This window comes from Chiroxiphia lanceolata, chromosome 5 (genome assembly GCF_009829145.1).
Source record: "Chiroxiphia lanceolata isolate bChiLan1 chromosome 5, bChiLan1.pri, whole genome shotgun sequence".
NCBI classification, from domain to species: domain Eukaryota; kingdom Metazoa; phylum Chordata; class Aves; order Passeriformes; family Pipridae; genus Chiroxiphia; species Chiroxiphia lanceolata.
The window spans coordinates 6,435,677-6,455,847 of record NC_045641.1 but is presented as its reverse complement, the minus strand read 5'-3'; the positions used below and the strand labels follow the sequence as shown (position 1 = coordinate 6,455,847).

The following is a 20,171-nucleotide window of genomic DNA, read 5'->3' as shown; positions in this document are numbered from 1 at the left end:
ACTCGATGATCCTTGTGGGTCCCTTCCAACTCAGGATATTGTACAGTTCTGGGATTCTATGAACTAGAGGTGACAGGAACTCTGTGACAGGAGCAGTGACAGCAGCACAGGGACACTGTCCATGCTCTGGCTGCAGCATTTGAAATGGCAATTTCAGGAACCTCTTATTATGATTTAGTCCTGAAGATGCAGTTTCCTTCTCTCAGCCCAAACCAAACTCCATCCAGAAAGAAAAAATTGGTTTGTTGCTCTAAGAAAACAATGACTCTGACAATGAAGGTGACAACACCCATCCACTAGTGCAAGCCAGAACTGTGTGGGATCCAGCCAGGGATCCTGCTGAAAGGTTTGAGGTCACTTACATGTCCCCAGAGTGCACAGCCTTGCAGTTTTCCCTCTCTGAGGAAACATCCACCACTGGTGTATCCAGGCTGCACCTTCACTCAGTCTGAGCTCTTCTTGGTAAATCTTTCCCAACCAACCTTCAGTGCATCTGCACACAGTGGGCTGCTTCTAATTATGTAAACAGCCACCACTGCTGAAAGGTCAGGATCAGAGAGTTTTAATAAACACACACCAGTATCAGCCTTGCCTCTGAAATGGATGAGGACAGGCATGAGTAATTAGGGAGATCTTCCCAGCTTAGAAAGAAGCCAAAAAACTTGCTTAAGATTTTCTTACCTTCACAAGCAACACAAAGTCACTTTCAAGTTAAGCATGAGAGAAGAAAGAGGAAATGTGACATCAAAGGGAAAAAGTAATTGATTACAGTAGAGCAGAAGAGCTCAATGAATTTAAAAGGAGGAATCTTGACGTTTGATTTTTTTAATTAAGGCTGCTAAAACCCAATCAATTATATTCTAGAAAGAGGAAGAATAAAGAGGAAAAAAGGGAGCCTTCCAGACCCACTTCACTGCCAAGGCATGTTAGAAATCATCTAAAACTGCATATGAATTACACCTGGCACAGATAAGACCCACAAGAGAGTTTAATTAAATAAGTTTATTGTCTAACGCGCACAGTTGTTACATCGCCGCTGTAAAGTGCGACAGGTTTCCAGCAGGAACTCCCCGTTCCCCTCTTCCCTCCTATGAACACACTGCTTCAGGAACCAGGCCTTGTTCTTTAGACTCACAAAAGCGAAGTGGACATGAAGTTTCAGTGGCACAGTTTTCACAAGTACATGGTTAAACAGAACTGCTGGGCCGCCCTGCCAGCGTGACGGGCGCTGCCAGGATGTCCCAGAGGAGCCCAGGGCAGGAGCCCAACGTGCCCCAGGACGCAGCAAATCCACCCCAGAACCAGTTCACAGGTGAGATGAGTATCAGCCCGCGGTAAAATGTTTGCTTGCCCACCCTTGGAGCCAAGGGAAAGGTGCCTGGGTGGAGACACCGCAACGGAATAAGGAGTGCTGAGTTCAGTGATGGGGAAATGGGAGTTAAAAAAGTATAAAAAATTAATGTATAATACAGGTACAAATAAATTTTGTCAGGAATACTGGCACGTGGCAATCTGAACTCAGGTGTTTTTTTTTTTCCTATTAAGGGCAGGGAAATTAAATTAACATTTTACTGCTGTGTGCAAAGGCGTTTTTACCGCTCTCAAACTGATACATGTTACCATCTCACTGTAGTGTCTGAACAGCAAGGTAGATGAATTGTTTCCAGCATTACAGGCAACACTAGATAATAATACTTAAACAAGATAATGTAAACTTTATTCTTAAGGCAGCTGGTACTAATGCTGCACACAGGCATTGCTCAGTGCCCACAACAGGAATGGGACATGTAGCACTTGAAAACAAGTCAAAAGAAAAGAGCATTATTTGACTAAATGACGCATGTTGTCAAAATACCTTCCCTTTCACACAAACCATGAAATATTTGGACATCTAGAAAAATAATGCACCTACTCCTCCAACTTCAGCCTGTTCTTTTACAAATATTTCAAAATACTGATAAATAATAGTGACTGCAAGCAGGATGCCAGTGCCGGAGCCGATGGCTCCCAGAAAGTCGGCCAGTACTGAAAGAGCCCCGATGCACAAACCACCAAATGCAGCTGCCGTGGGGATATACCTGTACCAGAGGGAAAACAGGAATAAAAGGGTATTCACAACCATGGATTTTCATCTGAGGATTCTACCAACATATCTGCTATGAAAATGACCAACTAGGATAAACTGAAAGAAAGCAGGGTTAGATCGGATATCAGGAAGAAAAATTCTCTACTGTGAGAGTGGGGAGGGACCGGCACAGGTTGTGCAGAGGTTGTGGATGCCCCATCCCTGGAAGTGTTCAAGGCCAGGTTGGATGGGACCCTGTGGGATGACACCTACACACGGTGTAGTGAGCAGCATCCCTGCCCACGGCAGGGGGGCTTGGAACGAGATGATCTTGAAGGTCCCTTCCAACCCAAACCATTCTGTAATTCTATGAATATCAAGCAATAAATTTAGCATTGCAAATGCAACCCTGCCATGAGCTCTTACTCTCCTCCAGTAGAAACACAGTAGAAACTAAAATAAATACTCAGTGATAGGAAATCTGTGTGAATAACCAAACACTGGCAAAGCTTTTCAATTCACAGTTTTAACAACTTTACATGGATGTGTGCCATGGAACCTCCACAGGACTAAGAGTAACTGCTTTGACTTAAATATGTAGGGATCAATCTACCTTTCAATATAGCTCTGCAGGCTTTACTTGCTGTGTAAAATACAGCTTTGGTAGTGCCATGCTAGGTCAGTAATGGTAATAAATAAAACACTTGTGAAAATCAAGGTATCTTTCTTTTACAAACACAGAAGAGATTCAACTTAAATTCCATTATTATGCCACTTAAAAATCGACACTACAGGTTTATCTCTATCCTACTGCTATAATATCTTGTGCTTAACTAGGAAAGACAGCTATATGGGAAGAATCTTCCCATTTGCAGTGAAAACAGGTCTCAGATTTTTCTGAGAATAGCTATTCTAGTTGACACTTCCCCTGCACTCCTAATCACATAGCTGGAAGTCAGCATTTCCTTACCTGTAAGCTCGTGAACCATCGAGGTATCCCTGTGGCCTCTCATCACCATTTGCTGTTCTTTGAGTTGTTTGGCAACCTGCAAAAACCATTATTTTATGAAACTGCTGCAGCGTTTCACAGTCACCTGACATTTAGTGAGGGTAACAACTGATCAGTCAGTGGCTGGTCAGTTCTAAACCAGGGGCACTGTTTGAAAACAGGCAGAACACACCTACATCTTTGCTGATGAGCCAGACACCTCGATCCAAGTCTTGGAGAAGAACGCACAGGATCCCAACATAAATATTATATAAACTATTACATGGACAGGATCCTCAAATATTGCACCCATGGATTCTGGAGGGGACAAGTAGTAGCACAGGCCACCCACGGGGTACGAGCGAGCAGGGCCACCACCACTCACATCCTGGGAGGGGAAGGAAAAGGCAGCTGGTTATTTCTCACAGACCTCCCACATTCCTATCCTGTATTTATAGAGGAATTCCTCCTCCAGGTTTAAAACTGCTTTTATGTACAAATGTAAAAAGTAAGTATTGCAGTTTTCTGCTGGTTAAATACCAAAGTTTGACAATGCAGGAATACACACAAACAATGTTATAAGTACTTACTGCCCACTGTCCCAGTAAGTTCACCAGGAAGTTGCCACTGAAACGAACAGACAACATCTGGGAAATGACGTAGAGGTTGGAAACTAAGGCAGACTGCAGGATGATGGGAATGTTGGAGGTATAAAAGAGCTTGATGGGATAACTGCTGTACTGCCCACGGTACCGGGCAGACTTGATGGGCAAGTCCACTCGGAATCCCTGTGGAAAATAACACCAATGCACCAAGTTTATTTCCAGACAGAAGTTATTCCCAGTATGCCCCAAAGTTATTCCTGACCATGGAGTTCTTGCTAGATAAACAAGGAGGGCAAGGTCTGAGACAGCAAAGCCCAAAGGTTGTCAGCTACAGTCTGGATTACAGATTTTAAGGATTTTCAAGTGTTACTGCTTGGTTGTATTACATTCTTTTTATATAAACATTATTTCTCATCTGCTAAATGATGCTCCTCCAAAATACCTTTATAGAATAGGGTTTGATAAAAGCCTGTAATGGCTTTTAACTGAACTAACCAGCAGGCTCTTGTGTCTTCTGTTTTCTGGGGCAGGATCCTCTCTGAGCAGACCCAAGAAAAACCATATGGACTTGAAAACCTGATAATTCTTTTTTTCTTTTTTTTTCTTTTTTTTGCCAGCACTCAGACACAACAACTTAAAAAAAATAAATTAAAAAAAATCAAATTTTAGCCACACACACACACACAAAAATCTCAATATGGATCCTCCTTTAGTGTCCATTTTAGTAAATACTTAAAATTTACAAAGAAGCACTGGCTAAGTGTTTCAAGAAAATCAGGGGAAAAAAAATAAGCTATGCATAAATTACATGGCTGTTTTCTAGAACAAATCTGTCATACACACCCCAAAGAAGCAAAGTTCTCCAGCTCTGTCCAAAAGTATTCTTTGAAGTCAATGATGGATATCAAGCATATTCTTGGTGTGACGCAACCATTGCAGTTCCAGAAGCCATTTTTAGTAAAAATACCCTCATAGTGTGTTTGGCCTTTAATGGAATGTGAGATTACACACTGAGTACCAGTAGGCCTGGCTATAAAATTTAACAGCTGTGCTGTCACAGAAGAATGTTTCTGAAATAACAATACTGGAAATAAAGAGCTCCTTAGTCAAAGCTAAAACACTTCAGTTACTCTGCTTTAAACTTTCCCATCTTTTCCCAGTGACTGCAGTGTCCAGGGTCCATAAGCACTTCTACAGAGCTACCATGAGGAGTTTTACCTGGAAATATATGACCACAGCAAATACAAACACTGTAGCAATCAGGTTCATGAGATTGGGCAGGTTCTGTCGGTAAAAAGCCTCTCGCAGAGCCCGGACTTTGTCGGTTCGTGTAGCCAGGAGATGGAATAATGCAATCACAGCACCCTCAAACTCTGTTCCTGCAAGAAGCAAAAAGGGAAAAGAAATTTTAATCTACAAGTTAAACACATTAAAACAAACAAACAAAAAAAATAAAACCTTTCCTCTGGAAATTTTAAGAATGATATAAACAATCTGGTACAACAGGACGTAAATCCTGTTACAACAAATGTGTCACAATACAGGATTTGCTTTAGCTTATGGAATGTAGAATGATCTACCAAAACATTATTCCCGGTTAGAAAAACCAAAATAAACATAAAAGTCACATTCATGAAAGAATACACTCTTCCCTTCTTTTCTGGGGGCAGGAGGATGATTGGAAGGAAGAAATAATAAACAAGGAGAAAAATAACTTTAGAAAAGCAGTAATAAAATGCAACAGAACTACTGAAAATCAGGTGCAAATGAAAACAAACTAAAAGCATGGCTCAGGATTTCAAATGAATGCAGTCACTCGTTAATTTCTTAATGCAGACAAGCTGTAGCTTAAGGTGTCATTTCAGAGGTCTCAGGACAACCAGATGTTGTCAAAGACTGGCTGAGGACTGAAGAGATTGCAGCCTCTGAAGAATCAAACCAGCTTAAAGTAATTCAGAGGCACCAACTACAAAAGTGTCCTGTAGCCCCAAACAACAGCTGGAACATGAACAACTCTCTGCATTGTACAACATTTCCTATGTTCTCTTTCTATGGACTAAATGATGCTAAAAAACGAGACTATTTCAGTTTGGAAATCCAAAAATTTTAATTCAAGGGCCTTCCAGTCCCATTTGAACTTCTGCAATTCAAATCAGCAAAGGCAAACTTGTAGGTTATAAATATTCACATAATTCAGACGACATTTCCATCTTCAGTGTTAACTGGACAACTGGTTGCAGAAGTGAATCACCACACATTAAAACTTTTTTTGAATAGCCATCCAACCAACATCTGATAGTTCATGTGCAGTTATACACCCACTGAAACACGTTGTAGCTGTAGCAGCACACGTACCTCTGCCAGTGTTGATGGTAGTGGGACTGAAAGCCTTCCAGACAATGGTCTCACAGATATTGGTAGCAATAAACAGGGAAATACCAGACCCCAAACCATAACCTTTCTGCAGCAACTCATCCAGCAGCAACACAATCAAACCAGCAACAAACAGCTGTGGGAAGAGAAACAAAACTGAGCAGAAACAAGAATAAATCAAGTCAAGAATTGTGTGTTAATTCCCTGCTTCAGTATTTTCATCGTGTTGGAGAGGGATCATTAAGTTTTTCATCTAAATATCATTTGTGCAGTAATTCTGCCACCTGCACATCTCACCTGGCCATGAGCCCTGGGACTTTTCAACGCAGAGGGAGCAAACAGATTACTCAGTAAGCACTTTTTGAAGGAAAATGTTTCAGTTTGTGCATTTACTGCTTTTTTCTACAGGAGAATGTCTCAAAGCTGCACCTGTGCCATTTAGTGAGAAATCCTCCACAGCCCTGAACAGCAGCTACTGCTTTCAAAGTCCACTGATTCCTGTATTTTCAATTAAGCAGCCACTCCTATCTGAAATACTTTTGATATTAACTATCCCAGCTCTCTCCTCCTTTATGAAATATTTAGAATTTCTCATTTCTAGAGAGATACAAAGGATGATGCTTTATAGCATTAAAAGTAAATAAACAGAAGTCACCCAGACTTAGAAAGATTTTTCCTTCCAGCTACACTGTATCTAACCAGTCTCAGTTACACACAAAATAGCTCATTACAAACCTGAATTATAATAAGAAGACAAATTCCAGCACCCATTTCAGCAGGATCTCCATACATTCCAGTCATAACATACACAATGGCTTGCCCAATGGTAATAATCATCCCAAATACTAAAACAAGAGAGAAAGCAAATCCTTTAAAAAAATCTGCTGAAGTCACCTACCAAAGAAATCTCATTTCTAGTATCACTTGGCTGCTTTCCCAAGAATAAAAATATGCTTAATAACTCTGATTGGAGCAGTGCTTACATTTCTGAGCTCCATTGAACAGGGCTCTGTCTTTTGGAGTATCCCCAACCTCAATGATCTTTGCTCCTGCCAGCAGCTGCATGATCAGACCCGATGTCACGATGGGGGAGATACCCAACTCCATCAAAGTACCTAAGCAGGAAGAAAAATGAACACAATTGCCATTCAAGCACCTCTCCTAAAGAATTAGGTCTCTTGAAAGGTTTCTGACATGTGAAGAATATTCTTCACAATGCTTCAAACATGCACATTCCTGTACAGGTATGACAAAACAAAGACAGTTATCCCCTCACAAAACACTGCTGGGTTAAAATCTCTAAGCTTGAAGGCAGCACGTAGCTTTTAACTACAAATATGTTTGTGGAATCATGCTAAAGGCCAATGCACAATGAAGCTCAGCTTTCTGGTGTATCCTCAAGAAACCAACCACTGAAAACATTTTCCCAAAGTTTAATTTTGCAGGTCACAAAAATATGTTGCAGATCCACAATGTCTGATAATGCCCATCTCAATACAGAATGTTTCTTCCATATCATCTTTCTGGAGCCACAGCATTCCAAGAAATCACTTTTTGAAACCTAAGTTGTCCTTCAGCTAATACCAGAAAGTTTTCTCTTATCTGAAGACTCTTGCAAAACTAAAATGTTGAAAATGTGGATTAAAATTAAGCAACTAGAATTAGCAAGTGATCAAACTTCCCTCATTTCTTAAGCTGGAACTTAAAAGAAAAAAAAGTTTGAGTAAGAACACATTTTACAAGTTGAATATTTAGTTAAGCCAGATCAAATTACTTGGTCATCATTTTTTTCCATGGTCACTCAAAGGACCCAAATAATGCACCTTTTCTTTTCTTATGTTAAGTCACAATATCCACTAAGCAGATCCAAAAGAATCAGCTCACAATTCTTTTCAATTCTGTACATTTAAGTGCAACTCATGTGCAGTGCAGTAGTGTTCCATCATAAAATTACTCAGAAAAATATTAATAAACAACCATTTAGCCACTGAAGCCTTGTAAAGTCTCAAAGAGAATCAGGGACAGGGGAAGCATGGTCTGTAACATCCTACTGAAGATGAAAAGAAGTAGGAATATTCTATTTGTGGCACCTTACAGATCTGTTCAGACATTTCTTCTGATCTTTTCAACCAGTTTCCTAAGCCATTAGGTTTTCCCTCTTATCCCTCTGCAGCTTAATTTTCTGAAGAGCCTTTAATAAATGATCTGAATTTCACAAAGGGGTTTTGAGCACCTCCCCTATTGTCTGGAGCCTTCTTTTCATTGCTGTCTAACTACCAGAGTCCTCACTTCAGCCTGAATTTTTAAAAAACCTTAAGCCTCATCACACAATTATTTTTCCCTTTTTTTTTTAAGTTTTTTCCCTGTTATCAAAATGTAAAATGTGAAAGCATTAAAGGCATTATTATAATTTAGTTCTTTCATACTTGTATCCTAGAGTTTACATGTTACATATTACATCATCTCTCATGGAAATCTCTATTTCTCCAATAGCCAGAAAATTAGGATGTTGAAAAGCCTTTATCTCACATCCTCCAATGACTTCTAGTCAGTTTATTTAAATGAAAATTCACTTTCCCACTCCTGCTTTTTATTGCTTTCACAGTCTTTATGGTCTTTTCATGGCCACTGTTCCCCTTCTGTCTGGGCAGTGGGCACCATATTTAGTATCATACACTGCTAGTGAGACACAGAGTTCTATGTGCAAATTCTGCAGCAGAGTTTGAAGCAGAAAACCTATTTACCTTAATTTATTATCTTCATTGGTGTGCCAAAATTTGCCATTCTTAAATAAACAGTACCTTCAGGTTAGAGGGTTCCACTGATTTTCTTACTTCCAGCCAATTTTCCAAGCTACAGATGAGATCAGTGTCCTCATTTAGAGTCAGGCATGACAGGTCACTCATCTTAAGTTTCAGACTTCTAGCATTTGTTTGAGTCTTCTTATACATTTGGTTGGGTTCCACTTTACTACTCTAAAATTTAAACTTAGTTTGGTTTTGCTAAAATTCATGTCTAATGATCTCTGCTTTTAGCTTTCCCACCTATGAAAAAATTACTCACCCATAATGTTGCCAAACTATTATGAGGTGTAAACGACTCACACACATAAGGTATTTTTTAGTCAACACTCTCATATTGCATATTAGTGCTGCTCCTAACTGGAAAGCCAAAACATTCCCTGTCCCACATATTAATTAGAAAGAGATTGCTCTATAATCCTAAATAGAATCATCCCAAAACTTGAGAATCAAGATTAATCTCATCTGCATGTCAAAAGAAATCCCACTCCTAAGGCGAAGTACTCCTCGAGTACCAATTGTAATTACATTTGTGTTAAGAACATTACAACATGTTTCACAATGACATCTGGGTTGGGTGACACTTAACAGCTGACTGGTTTTCTCCTGGTCTGTTTATCCTGACAGAAAACAGAGAGAGGAATAACCCACTAACCTCTGTTTGACGCAAGAATGACTCGCATCCAGTAGAAGGGATCTGCAGAATCTGATGACATGATTCCAAACAACGGGATCTGTCAAAGTGCACACAAGTATTAAACAGAAACACACAATTAGCATGCATTAATACAAACATCTTGACATGCAATGACTCAACTGTTGCATTGTTTAATATCTTTTTTTTTAATTAAACCAGCAGTACCGACACCATCTATTTTAATCCTCCAACTGGGATATGACTCAGAGGACTAAACTAAGACCCTTCTACAGGAAAAAGCAGAAACCTCAAGAAAGAAGAAGTCTAAATATTAAAGTTCTATAGCTGGAAATATGTTTTGAAATATCCCATATGGAACTGTCAAAGTTAGACAAGTTCATACAAAGCTTCCAATATTCTGTATGTCAATATTGAGGGATTTTGAGCTCTTCAAAACTCTTCTTAATCACAAAAAGAGTACCTCAGGAACCCAGGCAATCTTATAGATGAATTCCTGAAAACTCTGATCTGCACCATCTGTTTTCCTTATTCAACTACTATAACCTTTCATATATGTTCAAAATTCTCATTGTACATATATCCAGTTCTAGTAAACACAGATAAACTACATGATCTTCCAGCTCTAGTGTCACTTCCACCTCCTCCTTCCAAAAAACAGATAGGTACAAGAGCTGGGGTTTAGCCTTTAAACAGTCCTTCAGAGGTGAAAACAAAAACTGTTAAACTACTGCTCCACAGTCTGGAATTAATAAATATAAGCTAAAAAGCCTAATTCTGAAACGTACGGTCCATTTTAAATCTTCCAAGAGGTTCTAAAAATATATATATCAGGTAATAATACATGGATTCTCATTTTCTTCAGTATTCTTTAAAGAAAAGCAAAAATACCTCCACTGTTTACAACCCAAGCACAGGTTCTAGGAACGCCTACAACTATGAGTAATAAAGATCACATAAACGTTTACACAGACCTGCATTTTGTGGGGGTTTTAGCCAACAATTTTACCAGTACAGTCACAAAAAACCCAAGTTCTAAATGTCAACATAAACCACCTCACAAAAACATTTTCCTGCCATCTTTACAATCCATCACCTCGTTCAGAAGGAATTGGGTAAAACCAGTCACTTTAATTTCATTTTCACACTTGTCACTGCTAAAATTTAAATGTAGCTATGAACAGAGAGTAAACAATGCATCAAATTGCTCAGTTTGTTTATGCTGCTCAGTAAATAATTAGATTGGCTGTTTACCCTGCAGCCACCACCATCATTTGATAGGACCCTTATTACAAGAAAAGAACATTCTGTATTTCAGACTAAATCAAAAGCATTAGTTTCTGAAAACATACACAATCAGTAACAAAGACTATTTCAGAGAATCAGAACTGAACTTTAAATACTTAACCATAAAAATACATAACTGAAACTGGGGAGGTCAACGTGAAACAAGAACTTTTTGCACTTTTAGTGTATTTTGCATGCACAGAACACACGATTTCTGAACACAGAAAACACTGGTCCCCACCTGGCAGCACACTAAGAAAATGAAGAGTGTGATGGCCGTCCATAGCACCTTCTCCCTGAACTGGATCTGCAGGACAGAGCAGAGATGAACGTGTTCACTGTGGGTAGAACTTTCACTGCTCTCTCACATCAGCACTAAATTCTGCATCATTCAGAGCCCAGTGCAAAGATATTGAACCAGAAGGCATAATTTCTCACTGGAATTAATTTTTAATATCATTTCAGATTACAGAGAGAGGCAAAGATAACTTTTGTGGGATCTGGCAGACAGCACAGTGACATTCAGTCAGTAGAATGTATTTTATCTATACTATTCTAATACAGTGGGTATTCACAGAAAAGCAACAGAGTGGCTGGTACACATACCAGAACAAACATGAAAGATTAATGCAAAAAACTTATCTTCAGTGATTAGTGCTCTGGGCTACAACAGATTTGAGGCTCTTTTGTAGGGCTGGAAGTTATTAAATAAAGCACTGTTACGTTTTTAAAGAGATTTAACTGCTGTGAAGACAAGTGATAAAACCCAGAAAAACCGTAAGTTTCGGACAGCAATTCAAAATATTTAGAATTAAGTTCTTCAAAGGATGTTAGAGGAAGCTTAAATTCACCATTATGTCTATAGACACAGAGCACAAAATAATTTTTAAAGACTCTTTGTTTCCCTCTAAGATATTTTTATTGATGTGGAGTACATATTATTTTAAAAAGAATGCCAGATCAATGATCATTAGTCACTAATGCACTGAAGAGAATCTCAGGGTCACATCATCTGAGGCACCTCCAACTAGTGCCAGGTGCAAGAAGAGAAGAATCACAAGATTTAAATTTGAACCAGAGAATTACTCAAAGCATGAGACAGAAGGAAATGCACTTGAAGAGACCAGAGAGAGCTGAGATGCAGCATTAGGTTCAAGTTCCCACCTCTCCTCCACAGACTGTAAACCTTAGGATGAGTGTGTTCACTGTAGGCAAGAGCACAGCAGCTACTACAGCCTGACAGGAACTAAAATTAAGAGAGAGAGAGCAGAAATGGTTGGAACCCTTTGCCTCCAACCACTGAATCTGCCTGTAGAGAAGCAACAAGATAAAGGATTAGTTTATCTGCCTGGTTTTCTATGTGCTGAACACCCACAAATGAGAAACTACAAACCAACGCAGCAGCAGCAGCACAGCTCCTCATCCAAAAGAAACCCCAGAAGGAAGTTACCTCTTTGTAACTGAAACCACACACTTAGAAGCAAAATAACCCAAGTAATTTAATTTATTTACTGATACTGCCTCACTCTTAAAAGAGAGCAGATGCTAAAAATACTTCAGTACGAAGTTATAAAAAGAAAAATAGTGACAGCAGCAAACAAATCCAAACGATACCTTGTGCTAGTGCTGACCCACTTTACCAAGGGCTGTCTTGAATTCCACAATTCAGATTTTAAGCACAGACTTCCAAAACCAAAAATGCTTAACCAAATTACCTCTGGAGCCTCACAGTTAACCTTGGCTTTGGAGGCATCGATCAAGGTCTACAACTGCTCTGGTTCTCCCTACAGCTGTGGTGAATATGAGCATTAGAGGAATTCTGCATCACCCAAATCACAGTTACTCACAAGGAAAACAGCCTCTGTGAGTCAAGAAGACAAAAAATAAAAAGGAAGCATCCAAATCCATATGCCAGGAACAGCAAAATACAGACTGGTACCGAAATATTCCAGCCGCAAATGCTAACAAGCACAGGGACAGTACATTTCACCATCTGATCTGATTCAATTGGACATTTTCTTCCTTTGACATTTTCCTTAAATCGTGTGAAAATGAAGGGACTTAATCACCATCATCCTGGTGCTCTGAACAGGGTGTTCTACTTAGAAAATCTGTGCATGAGGGAAATGTGAACCCATACCAGTAACTACAGGAGTAACAATCGCTTCTGTTAATCAAGTTGGCCAAAATACAAAAGCAACACTCCCAGAGGTAGAAAAAACCACTTCACTCATCAACAATAATGGCAAAATGATTCAATGAGAGCCCAACTGAATCAAAACATCATCTTCACTTAACAATCAATACAGGTTTAATGAAAACAGATGTCTTCTTCTATTTGGTTATCTTCATTTCTTGTCCTGGCCTTAACCCATCCACTAAAACCATCACTCATCATGTCTGCCAGTGACAGCTTGCAAGGAAACAATAAATTACGAAGAATTACAGTTATATGGAACGACCCAGGTCATTTGATAGACTACACACATGCAAGGAACGTGACCTGAAGTGGTCAAAGGGCTCTTCTGCCTGGGAAAGATGTTCCCAATTGCATCTTCACTTCAAATTTGTACAAAGCTGGCAACTGGCAGCCATTGTCTAGACAGGGACCCACATAGCAGCAAAGACAAAGTGACCCAAATAGAGAGGACAGGAATCTTGGCACCTTTCTAGGTATCCTTCATCTGCTGAGGGAGGGCAAGGACAGACCAAGCTCCTCGTCCTCTCAGGCAAACACCACCTGTCAGTGAGCTTTACAGAAACATTGGGATCTGTAGATTTGTTTCAGCTTTCTCTTCTCACTCACCTCACCAGACAGAAATGGGATGGCTGCTAATCACAGATGTGCCATAAATCAGACCCAAAAGACTGCACCAAGGTTCACCACTGCAGAGACAAACATGAGGACCTGCCATCCAGACCTGGTGCATCCAAACCTTAGCACAGGCTCTACTTTGGAGATTCCTGTTCTGAAAACCTTTGTCTGAGCTAAATAATTTGTGTAGAAATCTGTCCCAAGACTGGAAGATGCTGGAAAGCAACAAGGTAAGACAGATGGAACAAACAGATCCCAATGTTTCTAAAAATCAATTCCAGAAAGGCAGAATCATCAGTTTTTACTGTATCTTCTCCATTTAATCCAGCAGGCTCAGCTATGGTCACTGGCATAAACCTCTCTGCATCCAATCCTAACCTTTGGGAATGTCTCATTAACAAAAGAGGATTCTCTTGGATGGTGTCATGTTCCCAGCTAAGCATTTCCTTGTAAGAATATAAAAACCAACATACAGCTCCGAAGGAATTTTGATGGAAGTCACAACAATGCATATTAGTTCAATTTGTTACTCTGATTAGAACATTTGTCACCCGAGCAGTAAGTACTTGCTTGAGTACTTGAGTTTTGGAAGTAAAAAATGGTATTTGGTTGGGGTTTCTTTGGAGAAGGCAGGTCTCTTTATGATCTATAGGAATCAACTGATTTTAATCTAGAAAATGTGCCAAGAAATGGCAGGAGTTTCTGGGGCTGGAGGACTAGAGAGATGAGTTGTAAATGAACTTCAGGTCAAAGAGAAATGTCACATCCAGTAGGTGAACAGGAAGCAGTTATCTGAACTGTATCACACATCACCTTCCCACTTCAGCAAGGTGAATCACAGCTATGGGAGTAGGAAATAATATGTGGGAAAGGAAGAACTGGATTTGTGGTTCCTGAATTACAGTGCAATCCTTTTCAAAGTAATATATAAGCCAGCTCAAAGCCAACAGTGGTATCCACAGGAAAATAAAGCTTGAAAATTCTGTTTTAGTATATTAAAATAGATCAAGTCACATGGAGCTGAAACTAAATAAACTCAGTCTAGAAATGAGATTTTTAAAAAGAAATAATTAGTTAGCATAGTTACTGAGGGGAACAACTTAAGAAAAGGCTGCTAAGAATTCATCAACATGGTAATCTTTTATCTTAACATGGGTTCCCCCTCCTCCAAAGAATATGTCCTAATTTAGGGCCCACTCTCTGTGTTAAAGTTAGAGCTTGGATAGAACATCACAACATTCTCTTATCTGTGAACCAACAAAAGAACATAATGTGGCACTCACTTTTCTTTCCGGTTTCTGGATTTCAGGCAACACTGCACAGAATGGCTTAATAACTTCTAAAAATTTTACTGTTCCAGAAAAACAAACACACACACAAAATAAGAGAGAGAAATACATTAATGAACCTTTATGCATTTATAAAACTTCATAGAACTTGATTTAGATTCCAAAACTGTCTGAAAACTAATACCCTCTTAAGACAAGTTGAAAACAAGGCAAAAAGGTGAAAGAGAATTCTTATTCTAATCAGAACTGACCCATTCCTTTTTCCACAGCTGGAATACTTTTAGAGAAGAAGAGGCACTGTAGATATCACCAGAAGTGAACTAAATTGTATTCCATCTAAAAATAAGTGACCTAGTATCAGCCTGTGCTAGTTAAACACAGAAACAAAGGACTCTGACATGAAAAAGTACCCATGTAGAGATTAGAATTTTGTGTTTTAGAGAAGTATTTAGCTGGAAAAAAATAATTCAATCGCTAGCATACATTTAGAAAATGTAATTTAAATCAGTGGAACACTTATTTTGGTCACAGCTTCAGGGGATTTTATTTTAGCGCTCTCTTTGCAGTTTCTCCTTTAAAAATACAAAAAAGCTCAACAGTTTGAGCTCTTTTTCTGGAAAGAAAAATTAAATCAATTTTAAAAAAAAATATAAAATCAAAGCACACATGTTTGGTGGGAAATTTGTCCTTCAAAACCTGGACATTGTTCCCAGCCCCAACACACTGGGACAGCTACAGAAATCAACCACCAGTTCCTCTTCGGAGAGAATACATTTATTACACTGTAGAATGCGTTTATTACACCGTAAGTAACATTTGGGTCGGAATGCCACGTTTACATTTACACTTTGCTGTGACATTTCTCTCCCTATCCCAAGCCCTCGGAGAGCTCATCAGAAGGTGCACTTCGCTCCACAGAGGGTGCACAGCTCCACCTGAACACAGAATCCCAGTGGGTCAGCCTGGAAGGGACCACATTGGGTCATCTGGTGCTCCCCTGCTCCAGCAGGGCCATCCCAGAGCACATGGCACAGGACTGTGTCCAGACAGTTCTGGAATATCTCCAGCGAGGGAGACACTCCACACCCTCTCTGGGGAATCTGTTCCAGCGCTCGGTCACTGCACAGGAGAGAAGTTCTTCCTCACATTCAGGTGGAACTTCCCGGGCACCAGATTCTGCCCGGTGCCTCTTGTCCTACTGCTGGGCACCACCGAGCGGAGCCTGGATCCATCCCCTCGGCACCCTCCCTTCAGGTACTTATATACACATATGTATGTGTATGCAGCATATAGTCTATACACTATATATAAACTACACAGTGTGTATATAGATATAGACAGATACGGCAGGGCTAGAGGGGAATGAACCCCCCTACAAAGCGGTGCCCGGCAGCCCCGCACCTGTGCGGGAGCGGGTCCCCGCCGCGCCGGCCCTGCCTGCGGCGGCACCCGGGGCACGGCGGCGCCTCCCCGGCCATCACCCACGTCCTGCCCGCGCTGCGTGCCCCGCCGCCCCGGCCCCGTGCCCGCCGCCCCGGCCGTGCCCGCACTCACTGCCCATGGCGGTGGCGGCCCGGCCGCGGTCCCGGCGCTGTCCCCGCCGCTGTCGCCGCCGTCACGTGACGGGCGCTGCGGACGGGCCGTCCCTCCCCGCCCCGCCCGGGGCGGTATCGCCCTCACGGAGCGGCCCCCGCGCCCTTCCCCCGGCGAAGGCAGCGGGATGGGCGGGCAGCGGGCCGGGATGGCCGCGCCGGGGGGGATCAGGCTGCAGGCGGGCAGCCGGCGAGCAGAAGGACGGCGCTCCCGGGGTGCTCCGCGCGCCGCGAGGGGCGGGGGCGGCCCCGCACCGCCACACCTCGGCTTCTCCTGAGGGCGGGAAGCTCCTCGTCCTTCACCCGGCTCTTCTCGGACCCCAGGCGCTTTAGGGAGGTGTCCTCGGTGCTGTTGGTGCAGCAGTGTTCATGTGGAAAGCACAGGTTTAGTGGTTTGGTGCCGGAGTGTTTTATTCATACCCCAATCCACCCGTGTCGGTGGATGGATGGGGTAGTTTCTCAGGGGGAAAGGACATCGGGGCTCTGGAGCGTATCCAGGGAAGGGCAACAGAGCTGGGGAAGGGTCTGGAGCACAAGTCCTATGAGGAGAGGCTGAGGGAGGTGGGGGTGTTTAACCTGGAGAAAAGGAGGCTCAGGAGTGACTTTATCACTCTCTACAACTCCCTGACAGGAGGGTGTAGCCAGGTGGGGTCGGGCTCCTCTCCCAGGCAAGCAGCGACAGGACAAGAGGACATAGTCACAAGCTGCACCAGGGGAGGTTTAGGTTGGACATTAAGAAGAATTTCTTCACAGAAAGGGTGATTAGACATTGGAATGGGCTGCCCAGGGAGGTGGGGAAGTCACCGTCCCTGGAGGAGTTTAAGGAAAGACTGGATGTGGCACTCAATGCCCTGGTCTGGTTGACAAGGTGGTGTTCGATCACAGGTTGGACTCAATGATCTCAGAGGTCTTTTCCAACCTAATTGATTCTGTGAATTGAACCTGACAATGGAGACTTGACTGGCAACAGGTATGATACCCATTCCAGTACCACCAAACCCAGTACCTTCTTCAGAGCCCTTAGTTACAACAGCCAGTGGTCTGTAAAATTAGGATTATCAGAATTTACTGTATTTAAATTTAAATTTAGACAATTTAAAACAGTATTTACTCTCAATAACCCACCCTATGCACAGGCTTGTATTCTTCCTGTGTTAGGCGAAGGTACTAAGAATGAACACAAGATATGTAAAGGGTCAGGGCTCCTCCACAAACTTGAATCTATATATTGGTTTGCACTCTGCATTCCCTGAGAAATTCTCTGAACTGAGACCATGCTACAATATCTTTAAACAATTTTGTTCAATAGCCTCCCTTATCTGAAATCACTGCGAAAAGCTTTTTCTTCCAGTTTATATGGTCGTAATTTCACAAATACTAATGAGCAGTTCTGCAGCAATTGCTTTCACCCATAGTTCTTGAATAATTTGACAAACGCCCATAATTAATAGGCCTGGCATCTTACTTGTAGATTATAATCTCCAAATAATTGCTGGGTTAATAGCTGAGTTTCAGGAAATTTCTTGTAATTGCCCTTTGTTTAGAATTTTAGCCATACTTATCTTAATTTAATGAACTTCTATAGGTCTTGTTAGCTCACTTCTCACAGCAAACTGTCCTAAGTCACTGGCCCTTGTTGTGGTGATTGATAAAAAGTCCATGAGGTTTCTTTAGTCCATACTGACACAGATGCACCACCTCAGGTATGCTGAACAAATATTTCTGTGTCACTCACGAGTGGGTTCTCAGTGACAGAAATAAAAAAAGAAATCCAAATGCAGTATTGTTTTCTTTGCTTATTCAAAATATTACTGTGTTCAGAACTTTGAACGTTCAAAATTCAGGTTAGATTTTTCAAATCTAAACTAACATCCCCGTTATTAAAAAACAAGTTTTAAAATATTTGTTCTCCTGATGTGTCTTCCTCCTGTCACCGAGAGTTTCTGCTGCTTTGAATGAGCTGCTCAACCTAAGAGCTCATTCCTTCAGTGCCTTTACTTTTTTTTCTTCCATTCTCACACTTCTCTGAAAATCCTGACACACCACAATGCACAAGCCCTGTAACACTCTCTCTTTTCAGTCAGCTCCTTCGCTACCTAACAGCACACAAAGCTTCACTTCTCCTTGGGTTAATAACCCACAACATTCTCCTGTCCAAGGACTGGGACCAGCTCTGTGAGCCACTCACCAAATTTGTGTGCCATTGCATCTGGCACTTCCCTGAGTTGTTTCCTGCACACTCAGGAAACTTGCTCCCACTGTCAAGCAGTGCTCACCCCTGGGGCTTTTGCAAGGAAAAGGTTCTCCAACCAGAGGGTGGTTGGGCACTGGAACAGGCTCCCCAGGGAAGTGGTCACAGCCCCAAGCCTGACAGAGTTCAAGAAGCATTTGGACGCTTTCAGGCACATGGTGTGGTTTTGGGGTTGTCCTGTGCAGGGCCAGGAGTGGGACTCAATGATCTGTGTGGGTCCCTTCCAACTCAGAGTATTCTATGGCTCTGTAATTCTAATTTCTGCTTCTTTTCCCAAATGCTTTTTGGCAAAAGCACTCCAGCCCCGTGCAGGCAGAGCCACACCTACCTGCAGAGCAGAGCATGGTGCACAGATGGAAAACAGCCTTGTGTGCATCCAAAATCGATGGGAGAAACAGCGTAAGCCCCTAAGTCAGCAAGTGCTTTGTGTTGCTCCTGGGAGCTGTTTGCCATCATGGAAGAGCAGTGTTCTGCAGGCAGTCTGCGTCAGCAATACCGAGGAGAGCTCTCCCTTCCCACCCCAGTATCCCTGGGGAGCTCCATGGCACACCAAGGCTGAGCAGGGGGCATTGAGCTGAGCAGCTCTGCAGAAATAGCTGTGTCTCCCACCAGGAGCATCAAACGGGCTTGGAGCACCCAAGCATCCTTTGCTTGGTTGGATAACCTGACCTGCACAGCCTGTGGGGGAGTGGTGCACAGCAAGGTCAGGTTTGGGCCACGTGAAACTCAAAACACAGGGTCTGTTCCTCCCTTGTGTGCCCTGTCATAGTGAAAAAAAAAATGTGGGTTTATGTAATCACCAGTCAAGGCTGGTGATTGTGCTCTACAACTTCCTTGGCTACAGCTGCAGCCAAAGCAATGTTTCTCTTCAGCCTCCTTTTTCTACTTATCAGCAGAAATTTAAACCAGAATATGCCTTGATTAGATAAAGCTGTTCAGGATGAGTAAGAAGTTGTGAAGTTTGCTAGAGCAAAGTGGGAGAAACATGATTTCACATCACAGAGATGGATGTGCTAAAGCAGTGACGTGAAACACCACAGAAGAGGGATTACAGAGGTTATTTCTGGGTCATATGGAGTTAATGAGTGAATGTGTGAATGACCTAGAACGAAACAGCAAAGCAGGCTTCAGAGATGATTTTGGGAGCTGCCTCCCCAACTGAATGCACACCCTGCCTGAGATCTGCCCTTCCTCACCTGCCATGACTTTCTGTTTGGAAGTACTGGATTTGGTTAAACCCTACTTGCTTCTTTTCAGAGAAGTCTTTGGCTCATGAGTTTGGATTACTCAACCACGCTCCCCCAGGTAACCTGGAGAGGAGCAGGGAGATGCCAACTTTACACTGAAACCTGAAAAAAAAAAAAAAAAGATGGGAAAAATCCTATTTGGATGGGAATGCTGCTGTGGGGCAGTCAACACTGGGGTCTGCCTGGCCAGCTTTTACCTCCCT

General features: G+C 41.9%; 1 protein-coding gene across 1 annotated transcript; it reads right to left on the bottom strand.

The window, feature by feature from the left end:
* Positions 1 to 987: 987 nt before the first annotated feature.
* SEC61A2 (SEC61 translocon subunit alpha 2) lies at positions 988 to 16,693 on the bottom strand. Its single transcript, XM_032687553.1, has 12 exons — positions 16,433 to 16,693; positions 14,873 to 14,940; positions 11,016 to 11,081; positions 9,488 to 9,566; positions 7,015 to 7,146; positions 6,767 to 6,876; positions 6,014 to 6,167; positions 4,877 to 5,037; positions 3,644 to 3,841; positions 3,251 to 3,441; positions 3,039 to 3,111; positions 988 to 2,082 (listed from the first exon to the last, which is right to left on the bottom strand). The coding sequence occupies exons 1-11, from the start codon at positions 16,437 to 16,439 to the stop codon at positions 3,078 to 3,080; spliced, it is 1,200 nt and encodes a 399-aa protein (XP_032543444.1). The 5' UTR covers positions 16,440 to 16,693; the 3' UTR covers positions 988 to 2,082; positions 3,039 to 3,077.
* Between the last annotated feature and the right edge of the window lie 3,478 nt (positions 16,694 to 20,171).

What these genes read in the sequence shown, in the direction of transcription:
- SEC61A2 (XM_032687553.1), bottom strand. An exon ending in TCCAGAAACCGGAAAGAAAA is followed by an intron (nt 11,082 to 14,872) that starts GTGAGTGCCACA and finishes TCTGTCCTGCAG; the next exon opens with ATCCAGTTCAGGGAGAAGGT. An exon ending in TCTGGCTCATCAGCAAAGAT is followed by an intron (nt 3,112 to 3,250) that starts GTAGGTGTGTTC and finishes TGGTTTTTGCAG; the next exon opens with GTTGCCAAACAACTCAAAGA.